Source organism: Penicillium paradoxum (genome assembly GCF_028828445.1).
Source record: "Penicillium paradoxum strain IBT 22861 chromosome Unknown utg000006l_segment0_segment0, whole genome shotgun sequence".
In the NCBI taxonomy this organism is placed as follows: Eukaryota; Fungi; Ascomycota; class Eurotiomycetes; order Eurotiales; family Aspergillaceae; genus Penicillium; species Penicillium paradoxum.
This window is the reverse complement of record NW_026643184.1, coordinates 2,637,831-2,661,836: the sequence shown is the minus strand read 5'-3', so window position 1 is coordinate 2,661,836 and position 24,006 is coordinate 2,637,831. Positions and strand designations below refer to the sequence as shown.

The 24,006-nt window shown below is 49.5% G+C and overlaps 7 protein-coding genes across 7 annotated transcripts; 3 read left to right on the top strand and 4 right to left on the bottom strand.

Annotated features, from left to right (window-relative positions):
• Positions 1-2,352: 2,352 nt before the first annotated feature.
• On the bottom strand, positions 2,353-3,931 carry N7457_007389 (sorting nexin-4; the record flags this gene model as incomplete). Its single annotated transcript, XM_057178432.1, has 2 exons — positions 2,353-3,543; positions 3,638-3,931. 2 exons carry the CDS (start codon positions 3,929-3,931, stop codon positions 2,353-2,355), a joined length of 1,485 nt encoding a protein of 494 aa, XP_057030176.1.
• Positions 3,932-4,441: 510 nt separating this feature from the next.
• Positions 4,442-7,105, bottom strand: kexB (kexin kexB; the record flags this gene model as incomplete). Its single annotated transcript, XM_057178431.1, has 2 exons — positions 4,442-5,300; positions 5,355-7,105. The coding sequence occupies 2 exons, from the start codon at positions 7,103-7,105 to the stop codon at positions 4,442-4,444; spliced, it is 2,610 nt and encodes an 869-aa protein (XP_057030175.1).
• Positions 7,106-8,736: 1,631 nt separating this feature from the next.
• On the top strand, positions 8,737-12,979 carry N7457_007387 (uncharacterized protein; the record flags this gene model as incomplete). Its single annotated transcript, XM_057178430.1, has 5 exons — positions 8,737-10,021; positions 10,101-11,377; positions 11,431-11,556; positions 11,615-11,775; positions 11,845-12,979. The coding sequence occupies 5 exons, from the start codon at positions 8,737-8,739 to the stop codon at positions 12,977-12,979; spliced, it is 3,984 nt and encodes a 1,327-aa protein (XP_057030174.1).
• A 674-nt stretch (positions 12,980-13,653) lies between these two features.
• Positions 13,654-14,802, top strand: trr1 (thioredoxin-disulfide reductase TRR1; the record flags this gene model as incomplete). Its single annotated transcript, XM_057178429.1, has 3 exons — positions 13,654-13,675; positions 13,761-14,660; positions 14,720-14,802. 3 exons carry the CDS (start codon positions 13,654-13,656, stop codon positions 14,800-14,802), a joined length of 1,005 nt encoding a protein of 334 aa, XP_057030173.1.
• A 532-nt stretch (positions 14,803-15,334) lies between these two features.
• aof2 (putative lysine-specific histone demethylase Aof2) lies at positions 15,335-18,601 on the bottom strand (the record flags this gene model as incomplete). Its single annotated transcript, XM_057178428.1, has 1 exon — positions 15,335-18,601. One exon carries the CDS (start codon positions 18,599-18,601, stop codon positions 15,335-15,337), a length of 3,267 nt encoding a protein of 1,088 aa, XP_057030172.1.
• Positions 18,602-19,238: 637 nt separating this feature from the next.
• On the bottom strand, positions 19,239-20,605 carry N7457_007384 (TVP38/TMEM64 family protein; the record flags this gene model as incomplete). The annotated part of the gene is made up of 2 exons (XM_057178427.1): positions 19,239-20,079; positions 20,145-20,605. 2 exons carry the CDS (start codon positions 20,603-20,605, stop codon positions 19,239-19,241), a joined length of 1,302 nt encoding a protein of 433 aa, XP_057030171.1.
• A 1,033-nt stretch (positions 20,606-21,638) lies between these two features.
• On the top strand, positions 21,639-23,972 carry N7457_007383 (CCCH zinc finger and SMR domain protein; the record flags this gene model as incomplete). Its single annotated transcript, XM_057178426.1, has 3 exons — positions 21,639-22,567; positions 22,624-23,349; positions 23,408-23,972. 3 exons carry the CDS (start codon positions 21,639-21,641, stop codon positions 23,970-23,972), a joined length of 2,220 nt encoding a protein of 739 aa, XP_057030170.1.
• Positions 23,973-24,006: the final 34 nt, after the last annotated feature.

Sequence of the window (24,006 nt, the reverse complement as noted above, 5' to 3'; positions counted from 1 at the left end):
AACTAATACTATCCTATACCTCTAGTATATTACTTATAACGTCGAGTTATACGCTAGGCCCTTTATCCGTCGTTATATCCTTAATAATATCGCTAAAGACGATACCTAAATATACCCTATAGTTAATAATATTATATATATAATCACTATATATTAGGAAATAATAAAAAAGGACTAGTATTTTATTATCTTCGCGTATATAGTTAATAATATAGAGACTCGGTAGGCTACCTTTAAGGATAAGTATTAGCACTATCTAGGTCTACTAATATATATTAATAAAGAATAGATCCGCGGTTACGGTCCTTATTTTTTATAATACTATACTAATAGGTTTCTCTATCTTAATAAAAGCTTTATATCCCGCGTAGAATCTACCTATCGTTACCTTAAACTTAATATATAATCGGGTATAAAGGACCTCTTCGCTCTTTATACCTAGTTCGGAAATATAACTAAGCGTCTTAGTATTAAGATCTAATAGGAGCTCGCCTCGTAAAGAGCTAGTCGGGAGATTAACGGTAGCCCTCTATTTATAGGAGTTAAGACGCTAGTTACTTACTATATAATTAAAAAGGTACGATTAGTATTTAATTATTATCTACTATCCTATAACGAGAAACCTTTAATCCTATTACTATACTTAGGTATTATAATACTAATATAGGGGTATCTATATATTTACTATATTAACGAGGCCTAGATAAGGGGTAAGAGCCTTACCTAGGCCGACTTTTACTCTTACTACTAGATCTAACGAGACCTAGCGTATACTAATATAATTAATCACTCTTAGGTAATAGAACTCCGTATAGTAAACCCTTATATTATACGAGGGTATAGTCGCCTACCGTAGTTATCTTAATAGTTATCTTAATAGTTATCTTAATAGTTATCTTAATAGTTATCTTAATAGTTATCTTAGTAGTTATCTTAGTAGATAATCTTATTATTACGAGTATCTTAACGTTTTAAGAGCTTAACCCGTCGTAAGCTATTACGATTCGAGATTATACGAAGGGATAAGGAGGTAGCTATTCGTCGGTTAGGTCGGTAGAGGATAGCTAGTAGGAGGTATAATAATAATTAGACTATATAGGGGGAGATAACGGAGTCTAATAATTAGATCGTAGTTAGTAGTGTTATAACTAGGCGGGGAAGGGGACGTAGACGTAGACGTAGACGTAGACGTAGAAGAGGGGGCCCTTAATAATATTAATATCTAGTTTATATATTAGAAATATAACTAAAATTAGTCGAAATGACTTATTAAAGATAGAAGTTTTACTATATAGGATAGTAGGAAACTAGCGTTAATAGCTATACTATCTTAACTATAGTAAGAAAACTCGATTAGCACTATCTTTAAAAAATAGCCTCTATTTTACGATCACGTAACCGATCAAACCCTATCTCCCTAAACCCCTTTCTCGGTAAGAAAAAACTCGATTAAATTAGTATCTACGAATAGCCTTATTTTTGCACTAAACCCCTTTTTAGTAGGAAAAAACTTAATTAAATTAGTATCTGCGAATAGCCTCATTTTTACACTAAACCCTTTTTCAGTAGGAAAAAACTTAATTAAATTAGTATCTAGGAATAGCTTCATTTTTGCACTAAACCCTTTTTTAGTAGGAAAAAACTCTATTTTTACACTAGAACTTAATCAAATTAGTATCTAGGAATAGCTTTATTTTTACACTAAACCCCCTTTTCAGTAGGAAAAAACTCTATTTTTGCACTAGAACTTGATTAAATCAGCATCTAGGAATAGCCTCATTTTTGCACTAAACCCTTTTTTAGTAGGAAAAAACTTGATTAAATCAGTATCTGGGAATAGCTTCATTTTTGCACCAAACCCTTTTTCAGTAGGAAAAAACTTGATTAAATCAGCATCTAGGAATAGCTTCATTTTTGTATGGTAGTGTAGATGGCGTGCGAGATTCTACATTACTGATAGGGTGCCCAGATAAGATTCGGGTACTGTCCGAAATACTAAGGGAGTACCATATTAAATACGACAAGCTGTGAATAAATTATGGCCAGTGGGAAGTAAATCGTAAAAGGCTTAGCGCCCTGGGTGCCCGTAGTAATTTTGGGTGCCCATAGTAGTTCTCTAAACCTTGATCTCTTGCGCATAACGTACGAAGTCAACGTTTTGTAGTAGTTTTTCTACCAGTTTGGACATAATATAATGAGTGCATATTTGAAGGAAACCCTTGGAAGTGAGGTATGATGGTATTGCGGGTATGAAACGCGGAACAAGCTAGCGAAACAAACAGACATGAACTGCTATATCAAACTCGATCCCGTTCATGGATTCAAGCAGCCTCAAACAAAAAAGCCAGATGATTAAACGGCTCCAATCGCAGCCGCGTCAGAGTCGAGTCCCGGCTCAACTTCACTCTCCATCTCTACTATAAACCGCTCCCATGTGGAGAGCACACCTTGATAGAACTCTATGTGCGAATCGGCAAAGGAGCCAAGCCCATCTCGGAATTCGACCGCCTTGATGCGTTCGAAATCCGCAACTTCGCGGACAACCTCCTCGTCGAACATCTCAGATGTAGTCTTGGCGGATTCAACCTCGCGAGTCAATTCGTCAATGCGGAGCTCAAGCTTTCGCACACGCTCGCGACGGGACTGTTCGTGGTCCACGCCACGCATGTCTTCCATCTTGGAGCGAATGAAAGATGCTGGGGAGGAGGTGAGCGGGTTTGAGGCATAGTAGGCTGCTGGGTTTGCAGCTAGAGAGTCACGTTCGGTCACAGCTTTGTTGCGGTATTCGACCAACGCCTCGAAATCAAGCTGTTTTTGCTCGCGGGTTTTCAACAGGGACTTGAGAGACATGATGTATGATTCAGTGTCGCGCAGCGATCCCAGGTAATTCTGGTCCGTGTGGTCCTTCAGATTGCGCATCCCGCGCGCGGTCTCTTCCACCGAAGCCGCAAAGACCTGTAGCGGCATCTCAACGGCAGGCTCTAATGGCACGAGTTTGCGGAACTGCGTCGCAAGCTCCGCATAGTCTGTCTCCAGATCAGATTCACGCCGCGCGACCCGTGCCACGGTCTTTTCCACATGCGATAGGTCCTCATCTAGCTTATCGGCCTTCTCTCGGACCTCGATAAAGCGCCGGTCTGGTTTGTGCACTTTAGAGAAAGCATTGACGAACGAATCGGTGAAGTTATCAAAGATCCCGGTTGACTGACCATCCGATCCGGTATGTGTGGACACCCGTGTTGAGTGAAGGCGCATGTGTGCATTCCAGTCTGGCGACTCCAAGAAGATAGTGAGAAGAGGAGCCCGTCGAAGCACCGGGTGAAGCGCCAGGCGTTTCAAAAAGCGATGCAGCGACCACGCCCGTCGCGTTGTGAACTCCGGGCCGAAGCGGTCTCCCCGCACGTACTCCATCTTGTGCTTGTCCGGGAGGGGCGGCACCGCGCATGCTGGGTATTCGCGATAGAGCGTCTTGTATAGAAAGTAGAAATCGGTGAAACGCCGCCGAACAGTAAAATCGGGCTTCTGGAATGATTTGAAGTCGGTCTAAGATATGTCAGCCATGGTCTCTTTAACAGATGTCGAGCATGTCTAGGCAGCAGTTGCTCCCCGACGGTGTGTCAAGGAAAGATGCGCATACATGTGTGGTGACCAGATACGAGATATATGCGTCTTTTGTGCCGTCATTTTCTTTGAGCGGAGTGTCAACGTGGCATTCAAGAACGCCATCGCCGATGCCCGCTAGGTCGACGGCGTCGGCAAGCGGGCCGGCCTGGGGCTCTTCTTGGGCGGAGCTCATTCTCCGCTTGCCATTGGAGTCATGCTCAATGCCACTAGGTTCTGCAGCATCGGTGCTTGCAGTTGTTGGCCGTGAGATGTCGCTATCCGGGTCGTGCTTCCAGGAAACACTGTCGAAATCGTCATGTTGATCCATCGTGGGGGTTATGTCGGTCGGCCGTGGTCAACCGACTGATAGTTGTTCGGACCCCAGTTATGTCAACAAAAACCAATATTTGCAGGGGCGATATAAGCAATGAGTGACAGAGATTGAAAAAAGCTAGAGAGGTGGACTGGAGGGGGATGTTTGGAGGTTGGAGCTGAGTTCGATGATCGCGGTGCCCCAAGGCGGAGTCCCCGAAACGGAACGTCGTCATCGCTATAAGCATTAAGATCAACATTACGGGCAGATATTATTTCAAGCTTGATACCTATTACAGTCACATTGCTTTATTGACATATATTACACACGTTATAGTTCAGTCTATTCGTAGTATGCACAGCATGCTTTTGAAGTCTCCAGAAATGATAGATATACAAACAAACCCTCAAATGCCATCCCGTCTATTCGCAGTAAACGATGATTCTCCAAGTTCAATCACCCAAATCAACAGGGCATATTGACAACACCAAGCAAAATGCAAAATGATAGGTAGTCGAAGTTAGATTAAGGCTTTTCCTGATGGGCGCCACCCTGGGAGGATCCCTCTTCACTAGGCTTCTCCCGGATATTGGCTGACCCATCACGGTATGGCTCGTCATCATCACTGAACATTTCCTCGTCGCTCTCGCCAGCAAATGCATTATACAATTCGCCACCGCGACGCTGTGTCCGGCCAGATGTTCCAGTCATTGGTTGCATCTCATCCTCATCTTCAATCATTTCAAACTCGTAGTCGTCGTGAGCGGTGGTGCGACGACGCTTGAGTCGCTGCAGCTGGAAGTAGACACCGAGTCCAATGAAAAATACAATGATCAAAGACAGCGATGCATAGATCCAGATCTGCGTGCGCTTCGAAGCGCCAAAGGTGGGGAGATAGGAGGATATATAGCCTGATCCAGAGGAGGAAGGTGAGGGGGCTTCATTACCGATGGTGCTAGTTGGCTCCTTCTCATCTTCCACTGGCTTCGTGATCTCTGTTGGTTCCGCGGCCTTTGTTGGCTCCGCGGCCTTTGTTGGCTCTGTGGGCTTTGTTGGCTCTGTGGGCTTTGTTGGCTCCGTGGGCTCTGTGTGCTCCGTGGGTGTTGGCTGTGGCTTTGGCTTCACGGGCCGGTCATGTTGGTCACCCGGGTTTGCGGGGGCTCCGGTCTTTATCGGAACCGACGTAACGCTAGTCGTGGCTACATGAGCATCTTCATAGGGGTGGTCATTCTCGTGCTCTTCGGGCAAGGGGTGGGGCTTCTGCTTTGTTCCATCCGCAGCCTCGGCCCAGAGATTGAGTCGCCAATCAATGAATGTGCCCGAGTCATCATTGACTTGGGCGTCTTTCACGATGACCGACCACTCACCCACAGGTGATTCACCCCTAAAAACAAGTTAGCAGATGCATGTCTCATCGAATCGGAAGAATAACACATACCAATGAGCGACAGACATGAAAGTCCAATCTACATATCCAGTAGTCGCCTTATCACCTGCGCGTGAGACACTCAGATAGCTGACGATTCCCGCAGGGCTGCGTAATTCAACACTGAGATCGCCACGGCGGGTGTGGTTGACATTCATCGTCACAGAAACATGTTCCAGTCGGGCAATATTGGCTTTTTGCATTTGATCAGCTGTTACTGTATAGCGACTGAGCAGACCCTGGTCACCCTGGGGGATATCTTGGTGTACTCGCAGCCATGGCGAGTGGAGCCACGCTTGTGGCTTCACGAGATCCCACGTCTTAGCAAGCTGGACCATGGTATAGGTGTCGACCTTTCCGAATCCCCAATCATGACTGAACTTGCGGCCAGATGGCAGGTTCTGCCAGCTGCCGTCGTCCACGCTCACAGGAACCGCTGTTTCCACCATCAAGTGTTGCACATCACGCCAAGTCAGCTCTGGGCGTACGCTAAGTGCGAGTGCCACGCTGCCTGCGGCCAACGGACCAGCCGCGGAAGTGCCACCATGACCATTGTAGCACTTGGAAGTGCCCACGTCGGTAGTGTGAATGGCATCTCCTGCACCACTACTGTAGGCAACCACAAGCTGGGCCGAACATGACTCCGAGTATGCCGGGTGTGATCCTTCCCGGTCAATGGCACCGACTGTAATACTGTAGATACTGTTGGTGTACCCGTCAAAGTTACAGTTATCCCCACTTTCTGCACCATTACCGGCGGCAAAGACGTAAATTGAGCCCTTGCCTCCTCTGCCGTTTTCCACGGCGTCAGCCATAGCTCGTTTGATCAGGATTCCCGGCCCTTCCATAGTGGTGCCATCGTCCATGGGGCCCCATGAACATGAATATATATCATTCTTCTGGTAGGCAAATGCAATAGCACGAGCCTCATCGACATCACTGACAGGTGCAGACAACATCCGCACTCCAGCTATTTTGCTGTCATACGCGACACCAACTCCACAAACATCGTTCTTCGCCGCCGCGATCTCGCCACAACATCGAGTGCCATGTCTGTCTTCAGGCAAAACAGGGAAGGGATTTGGTCCCTGTGAGTTGAAATCCCAGGAGCCCTCTGGAAAGTAATTGGGCTTGAGATCGTTGCTGTTCATGTCCAATCCGTCGTCGACAACTGCAGTAACAACGCCCTTGCCAGTGATACCCTCCAACCAGAGCCCTGTCACATTGAGATCGTGTCCAGTTTCAATCGTGTTGAGAAGGTGCCATTGGTCTGTGAAGATCGGGTCACTGATCCCCAGAGATGACATAGCCTTTTTCTGGAAGGCAACGACCTGCGCATTCTGCTTTCTCTTCTCCAGCGATTTATAGGGCACGGAGACGGGCGGAAGTCGTTTATACAACCGTTGTGTAGGTGAAGCGATTTTATGCGACCACAGAATTCGGTCTAAGGGATCGTCACTTGTTTCGCGCGAGGTGATTCCATCGGACCGCCGCCGGAGCTTCCTCTTTGCCCGCAAATCATCCAACAGGGTATCAAACTGTGCTGACTGTTCCCGTGGGAAAGAAAAAGAATGGTGGCCTTCTAGTTGTCCGATCTGACCTTCATGGCGTGCACCTAGAACTTGTGCGATGTGGGAAGGAGATGTGGTATCGTCAAGGTGGAGGGCGATGAAGTCGCGGGTTTCTTGGGGGCGAGCGTGTAAGTTTGCGGAGACTGCCCCTATAAGGCCCAGGGTGGCGGTAATCCCACCGACAATGCGCATGATGAGGGATCAATTCGAATCAAGGGAGAAAGGGAAGGTGGCTTCACGTTGGGGATCGAGGGGACGTATTAGGCGGGTGCCATCGATGGTTCCGGGCCGTTGGATGGCGACTCGGCAGATGAATATGGTCGAGGTGAACGAGAAGGAAAGATGCCCTCGTAAAATAAATATGCCTCCAATAGTTGTTATGAGGAAGTTGGGAGTAAGAGACACTGGGTTCCCAGGCGAGATAGGAGGATCGTCCACAGCTACCCACACGGCAGATCTTATTGAGCTGTCTATTGAGCTTTGAGACTTAGCATGGAGGTACCTATGTGGTAGGCACCTTGAGGTATATTTTCCTATGTTTTCTTTATTCATCAAATATTAAAGAAGCCTTCAAGCGCTCTAAGGCCACGGGTCTTCAATATCTACCTACAACATAGGTGCGCAGGTGGCTTATCTAGGTTACGTATTGCAGACTGCGGGCTCCGGGGAAGGTCCATAGGATCGTCAGGACAGCCACAGTTGATAGGAAATACTTTGAACGTCGAGTACTCCGTGTACTCCGTACTCCGTACTCCGTACCTGGGAATACTTTGATGACCTCTCATGAGCTATTGGGCTATTCCCATCAACTGCAGGAGGTGAATAGTCTCGGAGTGTCCTTGCAGGGACATCGTGGATTGCTTGGCATTCTCTTTCTGTTTGGAGCCCCTGCCGCTTTTGGGACTCGGCGTGTCTCACGGGGGACGTTGGGCGTATTTGCGGACTGAGATTTACGCCCAACGTGGATGTTGGGTAAAAGCGGCAACCCAAGTCCCAAATCGACCGAAATCAAATGTATACAATCGTCAGGTAGAGCCATGGGGGCACCTACGGAGTATACCGTACTCTCTAGGGATATCTAAATCTTGTAGAGACAACTCCTGGGGGAACCTTGATGCCCAATGGAATACTGCGATGGAGGTACGTTGAAGGTAGCACTACGGAGTAGACAGAGAGAGTGGACATGTAAGTCTAACAATAGCTCATTCCAATACCCGCTGTCCTAAGTTTGCTATATATGCTTAATTTCTATCAATTCCATTCGAAATGTCCGGATTTCCCCCAAACGGGTCTCATTTGCTCTGATGATGTACTCCATACTCCGTACATGAACTATTGCTGATTCTCCTTGGCTCCTTACCAAAGCCTTCGTATGACAATGGCCCCGCGCGAAGGCTGGGGATACCAGCCACCGGGATATCGGATGTATAGACCCTTCTTGTGGTTTGCTATGTTTTATTAAAATCTCTGACTTCTTTCTCTCACTTCCTCATTCCATGTCCCTATTTTTGAGGCCCGTTCCTCATATTTAACTGCATTTATACGAACCGCCCTGTCACTGGTCCTATCCCCCCTCAATTTGGCTTGTCGGTGCCAATCAGCTCGGCCCCTGGTGCAATGACCCTGCGTTAGGCATCAGTCGCATCGAAACCGTTTCGTCTATTTCGAGAAAACCTGCATACAGCAATTCTGCCAAATTTGCTCGGGTTGCTTTCGAGACCGACATTAACGATATTTGTTCCAGCTGAATTTGAAACTGCACATACTTGGCGCCCTATCTACGACACTTATCACTTTGAGCTTGGGCGCAAATACACAGCATCATGGCTGCCATAACAATGCGCGGATCGCCTGATCTAGCAAATGGCAGCTCCAACCCTCACGCCGCCAACGGAGCGCAAAGAGATTCTGGAAGGCGCAATCGCAAAAACGCCAATGCCTCTAACGTAGAAGGCTATGAGAACGAGACAGACTATGACCCGAAGACACCTCATACCAGGCCGTCCTCAGCCAGAACCCGAGACCAGCCCGAGGGGAGTTTGAATTATACCACCCGCAAACCACTTCCTTTCTCAGCCTCAGAGCCATCAGAGGAATCTACCACACCGCGAGGTCTTCCACCAGCGTCCTATCCTCCCAAATCCAGCGCAGCCATGCCGGAAATTCAGATTCAACCACCTGCGCCGGGTGTCTCTTCGTCTCCGACTCGGTCGAACACCACGCGTTCTACCTCGGCCAGTCATTCACAACGAGACTGGGCATCAGACCGATCCCCTCTTCAAAAGTTGGAAGTTACTTTGACTGGAATCAGCAAGGAAGAGAAGCGGGCGCGAGTCCAAGAGGCGGAAATGAAAGCCCGAGAGCGCATCGCGCGCAAGAAAGCCGAGCAGGAGAAAGCTCAATTGATGGCAGCAGTGGCTCGTGAGGCATCAGCAAAACGGGGCCAACCAGAAATCCAACCATCCTCCGGCGCAACGAGAAGAAGAAGCGAACAGAGGGATCCTCCAGTGGGAAATGGCATGCGAAACGGACATGCGGCAGCACCACCGCAGCGACAACCTGGAAGCACGGCTGCGCGTCACAACAGCACGGTTCCTACAGATTCTCGGTACCCAGCCATCCAGCGCCCCGATGATTCCCAATTTACACGCGCACAAGCCGCTATCCCATCATCCGCCAAGATTGGCAATGTGCCAAGACGATCGGTTACGGTGAGCGGACCTGCAGCAAGGCCGCATCCTGCCAGCAATATCAGCCACAGTCGCTCGATGTCTCAAGCAGGCCCTCGAGCTATGCAGGTTCCTCCCGCATTGAGAGCAGAGACAACCGGTGAACTTTTGACAGCACCTCGTACGCCCCAAGATAGTGCCGAGTCACAAGTCAAGCCAAAGAAAGCATCTGTGTCTTTCGATGTACCGCCTCCCACACCCCCACCTGTCTTTGAGTGGAGGAATGCGCATCCTGCTCGGCTTGCGGCCCCCGACTTCGATTTCCAACACTTTGATATGGAGCGTAGCAAAGCATGGTGGGAGGGTGGTGGTAACAAAGATCGCAGGAAGAGTAGGGCTTTACCTAAGAACTATAAGTCTCCTGCTCAGAAGTTGACAGGTAAGATTGTTTGCCACCTCATTTCTTGAGAACCCTTAATTGTTACGAAATCCGAACCGAATTGACTAACAATCACCAGGAGTGACCGAGCACAAGAACTTCCAACCCAGTCTATTCTTGCGATGTGGTCCTTTGCTACGATACACAGGTATCAGACAAGTCAGAATTGATGGAGCCAGTGGCCCTATTGACAAAGACATATGGCGAGGATCTATAATGATAGTCACAAAAGATTCTCGCTCCTCTTACGACACTCCACCTACACTGAGACTATTCTCTCAGCCGATGGATCTTCTCCCTCCCCCACCCGTGGAGATCAGTCATGAAGATGGAATGCAACTGGCTCCCGAATATGTTGACCCAACAGCGGGGCTCATGAAAGTTGGTCGTGATGGACGTCCCCTTTACGTCAAGCCAGTCGAACATCTCGAGGAGCAAGTCGACCTCTCTTTTATTGAGAACGACGATGGTATCTACGAGCTCTCACCGAGTATGGTTGACTATACCAGTGAAGGCATCAAACAGCCTATGCCTTCCAATCGGATGCATGCCGTCGACGGTGAAACGGCGAGTCTGCACCGAGATATTCCGGGCGCCCGTCTATATGCAGACGCCGCAAGAGACGTCACCTTCTGGAGATTCAATCTGGAGATTGAGCTTAGCCCAACGCAGCAGCGAATTGCCTATCGCATTAACCAAGGACCTGCTTTGGGATTCTGGGTTCCCGCAGCTGGCGAGTCAATGAACATCATGTTCCACAGTGGTAATGGGTTCAGCCCCTCTGCGGACTCTGACAAAGTCTGTGGCCCTGACCCTCTTTGGCGAGATATTCTCAATGAGCACCAGACTCGTCCATTCCATGTGATGATTGGTGGAGGTGATCAGATCTTCAACGACTCTGTTATCACAGAGTCGACGTTTTTCCAAGAATGGCTCAAGATCAAAAATGCGGCGGACAAATACGGGACGCCATTCACCCCTGAGTTCCGTGCTGAGTTGGAGATGTTTTATCTTGAGCGCTATGCTGCATGGTTTTCACAGGGTCTGTTCTCGTTGGCGAACTCCCAAATTCCCATGATCAACATTTGGAATGATCATGAGATCTTTGAAGGATTTGGCTCTTATCATGATGATTTCATGCAGAGTCCCGTTATTTCTGGAATTGGAAAGATTGCGTTCAAGTATTATTTGCTGTTCCAGCATCACAGTGTGCCGGACGAGACCGAGATGGATGAACCCAGTTGGCTTCTCGGTGCTCACCCTGGTCCGTATATTGAACAGAGAAGCCGAAATCTGTTCATGTCTCTTGGCCATGGTATTTCGTTCTTGGGACTTGACTGCCGCACTGAGCGCCGAGTATGATTTCTCCTGTTTCCTGACTTTTGGATTGTGCTAACATGTTCTTACAGACTAATGAGGTCCTTAGCGAAGAGACATGTGACTTATTGTGGGATCGCTGTCACAGCGAGATTATGAAGGAAGAGACAAAGCACTTGATTGTGCTTTCAAGTGTGCCTGTTGCTTATCCACGAGTGGTACGTAATTCGTATATTTTTTGTCTCTGTTCAAACCCAAGCCTAACCCAAACCCTAGGCAATGCTCCGCAAGTTCACAAACAGCCGCAAATCTCTCGGCAAGGCTGCAGTCTTTGATGACTACTGGGCTGGCAAGCACCTCAAATCCGAACGGACATGGTTGGTTGAAGATCTTCAGGATTTGGCTGCGGAGAAATCCATTCGAGTCACAATACTCAGGTAAGACCGAGGAATTTGCTGCTCAAAGGCGATCCGAAACGCCAGACAAAAGCTAACTCCATCTTGCAGTGGCGATGTCCACCTGGCCGCAGTTGGACAATTCTATTCGAATCCCAAGTTGGATATCCCTAAAGACCAGGATTATCGGTACATGCCGAATGTCATTTCTTCCGCTATCGCAGATATTCCAGAAACCGATCTGGTTTCGGATATGCTCAACAAACGGAATACCATCCACCACATGGATTCGAACACAGACGAGGATGTTATCCCCATCTTTACCCAGGATGTCAACGGCAAGCCCCGAAATAACAAACGCTTGCTGCCTCGGCGAAACTGGTGTTCGATCCGGGAGTATAAGCCCGGATCTACTCCACCCGAAACGCCTGAGTCGGAAATGACCGAAGTACCAGAGCCTCGGCCCAATAAGTTGCAGCGAACATTGTCGCTGGGTCGTGGGGATAAGGGGGATAAAGGGTCTACTGGCAAGTCTGGAATTCTCAGACGCCTTTCCACCCGTGGGCCACCTCCAACGAGGACTATGAGTTTCAGCCGAGGTGACGAGGACGATTTCTATCGACGTGCGAGCGTTGACGGCCATACTCAACCCCACGAGAGCGCGGACAGTTATTTCCCAGGCCCCGCTGCCCCTCCAGGACCCGGTAGTTTCCACCGCCGACCAACGAATCTCAGTCAAAAGGCAGCGAAGAAAGCCGCCAAGCAGGGCAATGATGGTGCAGGCGCCTACATCAACCTCGAAGGTGGACTAGCCATTACATTGAACCTGGAGATCAGCCCACAAGACCCATCGGGTGTTACCACACCCTACAAGTTGCTTGTGCCAGCACTGCACTTCAGTGGAACCGAATATGACCCGCCTCCAACACAGATCGTCAAAGGCTGGAAAAAGTTCCTGCCCCGCCGCAAGAAGAATAGAGGAGCCAAAACACAATCTGAAGCCGAAGAAGACTTCACCGATGACGAAGACCAAGATGATTATGAGGACCATGACCTTATCAATAATACCCGTGCGAACGCCGTCACTAGCCATCCTCAACCACACTATGAGGGATATCCTGGGAGCGAGGATGAGGATTCTGAGGGCGAGGTTCCTCAACGCCTACCGCCGCATATGATGGCTGAGCACTCTACAGATGCTGAACAGCATGGCCGTCCACGGAAAAAGTGGTTCGGCGTGATCTAGTGTACATCAGCGCGATATTTGACGTTAGCTATGACTTTTACGTTTGCGATCTCACGATTTGTATGGATTTTATGACTTGGATATTTGCTATTTTGTCCCATTGATAAATGATTCCCCTAATATCAGCGAGTTCAGACCAACATCGAGTGCGTATGAAGTGAAGCCGTGGAGTATAAGGAGTTCGGCCCGGAACAAGCGTCTCGGCAGGTGATCTGATGGCATTACATCAGCGGTCTCGACTCGCTCACGTGAGAGATGCTTAGAAAGCCGCATTGAGGGTGCGCATTCAGGCATTGAAAGGAAAGAAAGCATATCTAAGCTCGTGTGGTCTGGAAACCTCGGAAAGAAAAAGAATCCAATCGTATCACCCTGTTTGGGCCCAGTCTCTTTGATCTCAGTGCCGATTTATCAATCACTCGTCACCTAATCCTTCTTGGTCCCCACTGCCCCTCCGAGAAAAGATATTATAACTCTCCCCCCTCTTCTTTTCTCCCTCACTTTCAAGAAACACCTTCAAGCTGTTTTCCTCCGCCTTCCGTCGTTTTCCCTCCCTTCGATCCATTGGATTAACTGCTGCCGCAGCCACTACCGTTCACTCACAGTCCCCTCCTTCGGCCTCGGTCTTCTCTAAACTTCCGACGCCCTCGCGCGTCAATTGCACAAACACCGCCAGAATGGTGCACTCTAAAGTAGTTAGTGAGTCGTTTCTCGAAGGGATTGAATAATCCGGCCTACCCCAAATTTACCAAGATCAGCATCCTAACCAGTTGCCCCCCCACAGTTATCGGCTCCGGCCCTGGTGCGCACACTGCCGCTATCTATCTCTCTCGCGCCGAGCTCCAGCCCGTCCTCTACGAGGGCATGCTCGCCAATGGCACCGCCGCCGGTGGCCAGCTCACTACCACCACCGACGTTGAGAACTTCCCCGGATTCCCCAACGGCATCGGCGGCGCCGAGCTCATGGACAACATGCGCGCACAGTCCGAACGCTTCGGCACCGAGATCATCACCGAGACCATCTCCAAGCTGGATCTCTCTTCCCGGCCATTCAAGATGTGGACGGAGTGGAACGACGACGAGGGCAGCGAGCCCGTCCGCACTGCGGACGCCGTCATCATTGCCACAGGTGCCAACGCCCGCCGCCTGAACCTTCCCGGCGAGGAGACCTTCTGGCAGAACGGTATCAGCGCCTGCGCCGTCTGCGACGGTGCCGTCCCCATCTTCCGCAACAAGCCTTTGTACGTCATTGGTGGTGGTGACTCCGCCGCCGAGGAGGCCATGTTCCTGGCCAAGTACGGCAGCAGCGTGACTGTCCTCGTCCGCAAGGACAAGCTGCGTGCCTCCAAGGTCATGGCTGATCGTCTGCTCTCCCACCCCAAGTGCAAGGTCCGCTTCAACACCGTCGCCACTGAGGTTCTCGGTGAGAACAAGCCTAACGGCCTCATGACCCACCTGCGTGTCAAGAACGTTGTCTCCAACGAGGAGGAGGTTGTTGATGCCAACGGTCTCTTCTACGCTGTTGGCCACGACCCCGCCAACGCCCTTGTCAAGGGCCAGGTCGAGCTCGATGATGAGGGATACATTGTTACCAAGCCCGGTACCAGCTTCACCAACGTCGAGGGTGTCTTCGCCTGCGGTGATGTTCAGGATAAGCGCTACCGCCAGGCTATCACCAGTGCCGGTATGTCCTACGCTCCAACATTTCCATTATAGTAATAGTTTGCTGACCTGAATATCTAGGATCTGGCTGTGTTGCCGCTCTCGAGGCCGAGAAGTTCCTTTCTGAGTCCGAAACTCACGAGGAGGCCAAGCCCGTTCTCTAAATGCATTTCCCTCCCTTCTCTCGCCCTTCTGCCTTATCTCCCGATTTTTTGATACACGAAACATGGTTTTTGGCCCATGTATCGAGGATTCTTCTAGACTTATATCCTCCTAGACTTATATTTGTGTTATGCGATATCTCAAATTCATAAATTCCCCGTCCATATATTGGTGGGGTTGTGTCTTTTTTTTAAATTCCCTGCTTTTATTCCTTCCATTTCTGATGGAAGAGGACCTCGGAAAATCAACTTCGTATCATCTGGTGCTCTGAGGGAGCCTATACCTCTCAAGATAGAAATAGAAGACAGTGAGAGTTTCTCATACTACCCTGCATGTCTCTATTTCACCTACAATAATTATCGACACAATGGCAATTAATATTAAAAATGGTTTCATTCATATCAATACATCTCAACAAATACTCGTGACAAAACCATCTCCATAGAGACGAATTACCTTCTGCTTAGCCATGGTCTGAACCAATTGACCCAACGCCAGGAACACGCCAGGTAAATGCACACCGGTTTTCTCAATTTATTTCTCCGTCTTCACAGGCACGTTCGCAAACGCAGTAGCAAGCACAGGCACCGGCGCCCCTTCAGCCAGATAATCCGGCACAACCCATCCATCGAACGGATTCTCCGCACACCAGCGGTCCTTAACGATGAATGTCTTGCGCTCCCACTCGGCAACATCGACTTTCCACTTTTCCCACGCCTCGGCGTTGGCACGACGGTTCTCTTCCACTTTGTCGAGATAGGGCTGTTTCGTGGTGTCTGTTGCCGTGCGCCACATCTGGCCCAGCGCGGCGCGGATATCGTCGCGTGGAGCTTTGGCGTTGGGGTTGTTGGATGATGCGCGACGGGCTGCGTCGCATTGTTCCCGGCAGAGGGTCCAGTAGTCCTTTTGGTAGAAGAGGAAGGGGTTTAAGCCTGATTTTGCGGGGCGAGGGGGTGCGGCGCCGAGTTCGCCGTAGATAGTTGTCCACAGGGCTTGGTCGTATGCGTCGCGGCGGGATTTTTCGTTTGTCATTGGTTTGCGGGAGGTGGAGGTTGAGGCGGGCTTGGGGTTAGTGGATGGGGGTTCGGTGGAAGAGAGGGACGAGGTGCCTCTTCTTCTGGGTTTTCTGGTTGAGCCGCTTGGTGTGGTCGATTTGCTTCTTGTTGCTTTTGATTTCTCGGGCACTAGTGGGTGAGGCATTATTATGGGCCCGGAGACGGGTTCGATTATTTCTGCTGCGGCACGGAGTCCTGAGAGGTATGCTCCGTGGACGGTTGCTGGGTGGGTGCCGCAGGTGGCTTCGCCGGCGAAGTGAAGGTTGCCGATTGATCGGGCCATTAGGTCGTAGTCGTCTGGGAAGGCTGCTGCGGCTACGTAGGAATAGCTGCCGTATGTGAATGGGTCTTGGCCCCAGCGGGTGATAATAGTTTCGAGGGGATCGGGGATTGTAGTGTGTTTGAAGACATTTCGGAGTTGGCCAGTGACTTCTGTGATTATCTCTTCGTCGGGGGTGTTTTCTGCTTGATGGGCTGCATCGCCAGCCATGAGGGCGATCAGGCATGGAAGCCCGGTTGTCTTCATGACATTCCAAAACAGATAGAAACGGCCGCGGTTCGCCGCATATTCTTCTTGTATCATGGTGGCAGGGTTCTTCGGCTCACGGAGCAAGCCAAACATGTCACGCTGGGTGTCCCAAAATGGCTCTTGGAACACCAACACAACCTTGTTCATTATTCCAAACCCTAGTCTATCAATTGCGCCACGCTTCCAGTCAGGAAGAGGAGGCTCGAAATTGATTTTCTGTTGCTTCAGGACTCCAAGGGAGCCGGTGAACACAACATGATCGGCTAGAACCTTGTCTCCGTCCTCGCACTGGATCACTGCCTTCTGTTTCTTGCCAGTTGTATCGTAAGAAATATTAGTCACGATCTTGCCAGTGCGGACATCAAGCTTTTCTGGAAGCATGTACAGCCCGTATGGCAACTGTTGGTAACCACCAATAACCTGGGAATGTTCACCCTCGAACTCGTTTCCGATGTCTTGGTCCCATCCCGGTAAGCTCAGTTTGTTGATATTAGTCGCATTGGCGTACTCGAGGTTAGCGAAATGCCAGTTCATCAACCGCATATCTTTAGCCGTCACTGGAAGCATCCGTTGGTATTGTTTGATACCGTCGTCCATAACTGCACCGAGTGTCTGCGCCTGAGATGCTTTGGCAATATGGTCCAACTCAATGGTATCGTTCACCGAGTAACCGGGATTGAGCTTCCATCCGGTATTTTGGCAAGTCAAGGCTGCCGGATCGTCGTCAGAATTACCCACTAGATCACTCGCCACCTGGACGGATGGTTCATTCTCTGCGGTCTTGTGCTTTATTCCTCGTCGAACTCTCTTGGTGGGGACCAATAAATCGATAGTTCCAGCTGCTCTTGCCTCTTCATACTGTCGGACAGTAAGCCCATCATCTACCACCGATTCACGGCCGGCATCGATCATTTCGCGATTGCCCTCCGCAGTTGGCACAATTTGTGCTTTGTGACGATAGAATCCGGTTCGATCAAGGACATCATTGTAGAGCTTTTCGGCCATCGCATCCTGCACTTCGTTGACAGGTGATCCGTCAATATCATAAATCGTCGAAACATCGCGTATCTTGTGGTAGTGTAGTGCCAGCTGGCCACGAACTATCTGGTCTAGCGGGTTACCATGATCGAAGCCGACAATAATCTGAGCACCCATCTCTGCCTTAGGGACAAGTCCATTAGGTAGGTTTCCCGATTTGAGACTGGTTAGTGGGTGTGAGTAAATGCGTCCGCCAACCCTTCGGCGTCCCTCAAGGACAATTACCCGAGGCAAGGTATTCGAGTCACGATACTGGCGGAAAAGACCCTCTAATTGACGTGCACATCCCAGACCGGCCATGCCAGCACCAATTACAACGATTGTAGGTCCGTCCTTGCGTCTTCCGCGTTTCGGTTTCACTGGAGCCAATGGAGCCTCCATGCAGCCGTGATTGATGTAGCCATTCCGCGCAAGCCAGTCATAAGCAAAAGAAGCCAAATTCATCCATCGATAATCTTTAGCACATCCTAGTGCTTCTTCCCTGGTGACAGCAACCATAGGATTTCTTCCCCAGAGTAGCAGTATTCCATTTCGGATATTGAGGTAGATTGTGACGTGAACGTGGCAAAGATGATCTTGCAAGAACTCTTGTTCTTGTCGGTGGAGAGCATATGGATTCAACCTGGAGGCATACGCCGCTTTAACACACTGCTCGCCATAGACTGATGGGTGGATTTTAGATGGGATGGATGACCGAGGTCGACATTTAGATAAATCAACTTTTCCGCTGTCGAGCACATTCGGTCCAAAAGCAACTGATTGTGAGGGAAGAGACTGTAGAGGGTTTGGAGCAGGCGATGTCGACGTCTTTGGTTCAAATGAAGATGTTAAGTCGGTTGAGGTCGTCGATTCATTCGGGGTACTGCTGCTACCAGCGGCATATAAATTATCCGCTGAACTAACCATGTGTGATCCATCAGACATGAAAGTCTGTGACCTGGGATCACTGTGTCCTAGATCTCCCACGGCGAATGAGGCCGAAGCTGTTTCGTAAGCCTTATGCGTGATCCGTAGCCGCTTCGCGGGTGGTTCAGATAGTTCATTCGGTTGTGATAGAACATGTTCTTGACCTTGCACCGGTATCTCTGGATTTGGGACATATTGATGCATGTATGGGTCTTGGCCCGGGGAAATTCCGGCCGCCTGAAACTCCATGGATCTCGCACCATGCATGTTCATACCGGGTATCTGCAGTTTGATGGCCTTCAAACGATTGTATCGAGGACTTTCAAAAAAGTAGGAAAATAGAAAAAAGAAAGAAAGAAAGATCACAAGAGGAAATGCAGAAAGCTCCCAAGAGAATCACAGTTCTGACTCAAGGATGTGCGGTCGTTCACAGTCTTATTCCAGAGAATGCGTGGATATCAGATATTCAGGCGCCCATAATACGGTCCGCATAGGAATTCGATTTGCGCAAGCCGAAAGATCGCTGGCAGTGGCTGAATGAATCAACTGATATTGTATTAGACAAGATGTACGACAAAAAGCGAAGGAGTATGAGAGCTGATAGATGAAGAAGACCGAGGAAGCACGCATCAGGACATACATCGAATTCACCCCTTCCCACGAAACCCCGTAAGAATGCGATTAAGGCTTTCCATCAATTAGAACAGACGTATTTCGGAACAATTGTAATTGAACTGCGAGACTTGATGAAGGGACGATGACAAGAGTAGAAAAACCCTTGTGGCTTGATTCCTCGGAGCGGGGCGTATTTCTCAGTCCGGCAGGTTGCGGCACGGAGTTCAGCGTCAACGGCTTTCTCTATTTCTTCACGTTACAAGATCATGTCTATTTCATTTCTTGGTTTATGGTCTTAGTTTTGAACATGAGTGTGCAAATTATATGACTCATCATCTCCTGCGAAGCCGTCTGAATCATTATCAGTGAACTCATCGTGATACGGTCGTCTGGTCGAATTCTTCCAAGGACCCGGCTGGTCACTATCACTGTCGCCCAAAACCAGGTCAACGTTGTCCTCGTCTAGATCAGTGAATCCAATCCGCTCTTCTTCGTCTCTGGCCAGCGTAGTGGCAGCTTCATTCACATCAGGATCCTCTGAAAACGCACGATGAGGGCGGTGCGCTGCATGATCAGCTTCCAGGGAGTCTCGGATATCTGCACGCTCTTGGGCTTCGAGTTCCTTTGCACGAACTAAGGTTCTAAAAGGGGAGAAAGAACAAATTAGCATCGGCTTCCTGAGACATTGAGAATGGATAGACTCGGAGGGGTCAAACCTTTGGTAAATATACCACCCGGTAAAGACTCCAACACAGACTGTTAGGACAATACTGCAGATATTCACAGCTTTGGATCCCGCACTCATCTCTTCCCCCTTTTCGGAGAGCAGACGTATCCGACTCCCAATGAATGCAGGAATCAACAGTTTGGGAGAGATGATGGCCGTGGCAAGTCCATACATCAGTGGCTGCACTGTAGGAAATGTGGATACGGCTCCATTGCAGATTGAGTAAGGCAATGGGCATAAACGGATCATGCAAAGGAGCTTGAGCCCGTCATACTTCAATGTCAGGGCCAATGCGGCGAATCTTTTGTCGCGTTCCATCAGGCGATGTACGAATCCAGACAAAACTGTCCGCGAAACATAAAATGAGACAGTTGATCCGAGAATTGTGGCAGAAGCGTAAATTAGCCATCTATAAAAGAAGACATGTTGAGTTAGCGTTTCGTCGGTCTTGGGAAAATAAGATGCGGCTCTTACCCTTGCCATACACCAAATATAAACCCCGCCACGGTTCCAAATGTCGACCATCCCACGAGAGGCGGGAATGAGACGAAAAAGACGCACAGCCACAGAATAAAGGCAGCTAACCAGGAGGTCTCCCACTTCTCCGCGACCGGGCCAAGCCAGATAAACAGCTTTCCAGTTAACACCATGAACCCAATACCCAACGCGCCCACGGACAAGCAAGCCAAGATGGTCCCGATTTTCTTCCAGAGGGGCATTTCTGCCCATATCTTATTCATGCGGTGATACAGCTCTGTGCCACGGTGGATGATCTGTTCGCGATAGCTCGCCTGCCCGCTCGACCAACCAGAGTTCCGCCTGCCGGCGCGACTCCAAGGGGGATGAACATCGCTGCCAGGGGATGAAGGTATAGGGTCCGGAGAAGAAGGCGAGAGGGACAATGCCCTGGCCGTGGACTCATAGTCCGCAGGCATTATGAAATATGAAGGATCCCGATATCAATGATGATAGAATGATCGAATCCGGGGAGGGGATGAACCGCTCCAAAGCGATCGGCGCTATGCACGGGGGAACAAAGGGCAGATATGCGAAGAAGGTTCAAGGGCGTGTAAAAGCCCTGTTGGACTAAACATGGAGATTGATGGCGGAATAGGCAGCTTTTTTTGGGCTGAAAATCAGTTTGGCCCTGAAAGTCCAGATTGCAAGTCAGCGGATCCGCCGGACTCGGATGTTGACTGATCTACATGTCCTGTTCGTGTCTCGATTGGGATGTCATAACTGCCAATCTGATTTGATGTTGTACTACAAGAGCTATCTCACTCTTCTGTACAGAGTACTGCTCTGTACAAATCTTGATTTTTGGTCTCCTATTCTAGAGATATGCTCACCCTGACGGTATACCAGTTCCCCTACGCTTGAGAACTAGGCAATTCAGCATTGTCCAGATGATATATGGGAATCTCAATAATTTATCTGAGCTATACTGGATTCCTGCTTCCGATTCCTATAATTTGCACGATAATTAATATGGCACTTGTCCTACCCCGACGATTTGAAGCTCAACTACTCTGTAGCCGATAAGCTGTTGTGCCCCCAGTGTTGATCTCCTTCTCCGCCTCCCCCTCTTTGTTTGTACACCTCTGCACTTCCACCACCCTTTCTTTTCACTTTCATTGTTCGCAAAGTCGATCGGAGGGTCGATGGCTGGCGATGCGATGTAATTCCCATTTCCTCATTATTTATCCCTCTCGCGACACTCACCTTGCGCTGCCACTTTGAAACCCCCCTATCAGCCCTCAGTTACGAACCTTGAAATTCATTTGGACTTACAGAGCGTGTCGCATCTCTGATTCTCACCTCTACTTTACTTTCATCAAGAATCAACTTTCTCAGTACGGCTGCATATAGTCGCCCCTTCCAGGATCCCAACATCCTCCCCGCAACGATCTCAGCGTATGCCTGGATTCCCTTCGTCCGCGCATACACACACACATCACAACCTACATCATGGTTTCTGACGAACTTCTCGAGAAATGTCTCCAAATCCTGCAGGATCAGGCACTGGATGAGGAAGAGCAAGTAGAGAAAGTGGAGGACTTCTTGCGCGCGAACACGTCTTTGTCGGGGCCACCTCTGGAGAATGCGGTGTTGGACATTCTCTGGCGCCATCGCAACCGCAATCTACCAGATTCATCACCCCCAGTGCGGCCTGTTGTGATTCGTCGCTCGTCGCCTGCGCCATGGCAAATGGCTCGCTCATCCACACCGCTATCCCCCCACTCTACTTTAGGAACAAGTCCGGGGAGTACCTCGTGGATGCAAAGCTCCCGCGGACCATTCACACGGCCTCCGCTATCCTCAACTGTCTCTCCATTTACTTCCCCACGTCCATCACCCCGGCTTGCTCTTGCGCAGCCTATTCCTCATTCCCCAAGCCTAAATGCCTATGAGTTCTCAGACCAAAGTCAACTTTCTGACTTCTATGGAGACCTTGGAGGCGATAACAATGTCGACTGGTTAGTCGCAGATGATGCAAACAGCACAACGTCGTCCGCAGGCGGTCTCAGCACCCCCGGAGCACTCAGCGCCACTGCGGTTGAATTTGTTCCAGATATGAGCCCACATGACATCTTGCGGACAGTACTCGGAGACAAGCGATCAAATGATGAGATAGAAGCCGCACTAGAGGCCAACAGTTATGATCTTGGTGCCACCATTGCCTCCCTCTCGCAAGATATAGAATCTGAAGCAATTTCAAAACAACAAGATGACGGTCGTGTTTTGGTTGGCAAGTCTATGACAATGGAGCAAGTTCGCCCAGTCACACCACTGAACAGCGGTCGCAGCCCCGTGGTCTGTAAGTACTGGCTGTCTACTGGACAATGCCTTCGAGCGGACTGCCGCTTCAGCCATGACTTGACCACACATCTTTGCAAGTAAGTGCTTTCACACTGACGAAATGTATCGTTCTCGGGCTAACAAATCCCACCAGGTATTGGGTTATGGGGAACTGCTTAGCCGGTGATGGCTGCCCCTTTTCACATGACCCTTCAGCGCTTATTGGCAATCTGAGTCTCACGGATGGTAGCCGACCAGCCTCGCCCTCTCCTTTCCAGGTAGACAGTGGTTCGGATGCATTCCCACCACTGCAATCAGCTGACAGTGGTGATCAATGGGCAAATCAATACACGGGCCGGTACCCTAATCATCTTTCTGCTTATCAAGCCAGCAAGTATGCCCCTCCTGGTCTACTTCCCGGAATGGGGAAAAGAAATGGAAGCGTGACTCACCTTGGACGGCCCAATTCGCGTCCGTCCAGTCGTCACCAAAATCGGGAGTTGAACCCTGCCGCACCGTCTGTAGACGACCCAGATGCCTTCCCAACTCTTGCCGCAGTTAATGCGAAGAATACTGGTAAAAAGCATCATGGAAAGCGCGGAGGTCACAATAATCGCGAGACAAGCTTGGCCAAAGAAAGTATCCCTTCATCTCTAGCTGATGTGGTCCGCATGACCCCATCTCCTATCCCAGGGAAAACTAAGTCCGGGTCTAGAAACAAGGACACGAAAGGCCGTGAGAACAGTGCGGCAGCTCAGTCGATTCCAGCCCCAAGGAATATCCCTTGGTTGGAAACTGGTACACGGGCCAATCAACAGTATATAAAGTATCGAACTGAGGCTATTCGCCATGGGACTGTGCGAAACAAGTTCCTCCAGAGGTAAGCCTTGACCTAACTTGATTTTATTAGATATTCTTTTCTGACAAATATTCATTAGTGCTGCCCAAGCATGGAACCGTAATGATGCACGAGCTGCCAAGGCATTGTCGTTGCGCGGTCAGGCCGAGAACGATGCGATGCGCAGGTGTCATCGGGAGGCTGCTCGCCAGCTCTATGAAGAACGCAACCAACATCTCTCACAGAGAGGCCTTGATGGATCTTCCGAGGAACTTTATGTTGACCTGCATGGTCTTCACCCAGAAGAGGCTATTGAATATCTTGAGAAGATTCTGCTCAAGCATGCCAGGGAAGGTCTTCGGGTAGTGTATGCTATTACCGGGACTGGTCACCATTCGAAGAATGGCAAAGATAAAATTGGCAAGGCTGTCAAGGCATGGTTGAATGAGTGGCGTTACTTGTTCCGCGAATTCAGTGTACCTGGTGAGCGAGGCGGCTATGTCGGGGGGATTCTTGGCATTGATCCCACCAGTTATGACAAGTCGATAGCCAAAGAGCTGGCTAGTGAGTTGATGGAGGCCAACGCTGGCGCAGAACTTCCAGTCCTGACCATGGGCAAAGTCCAATTACTCAAGCGCGAAGAAATAGACACTCAGGATCAATGATCCAATGTGTCATTCGAATCAATTTGCAAAGCGG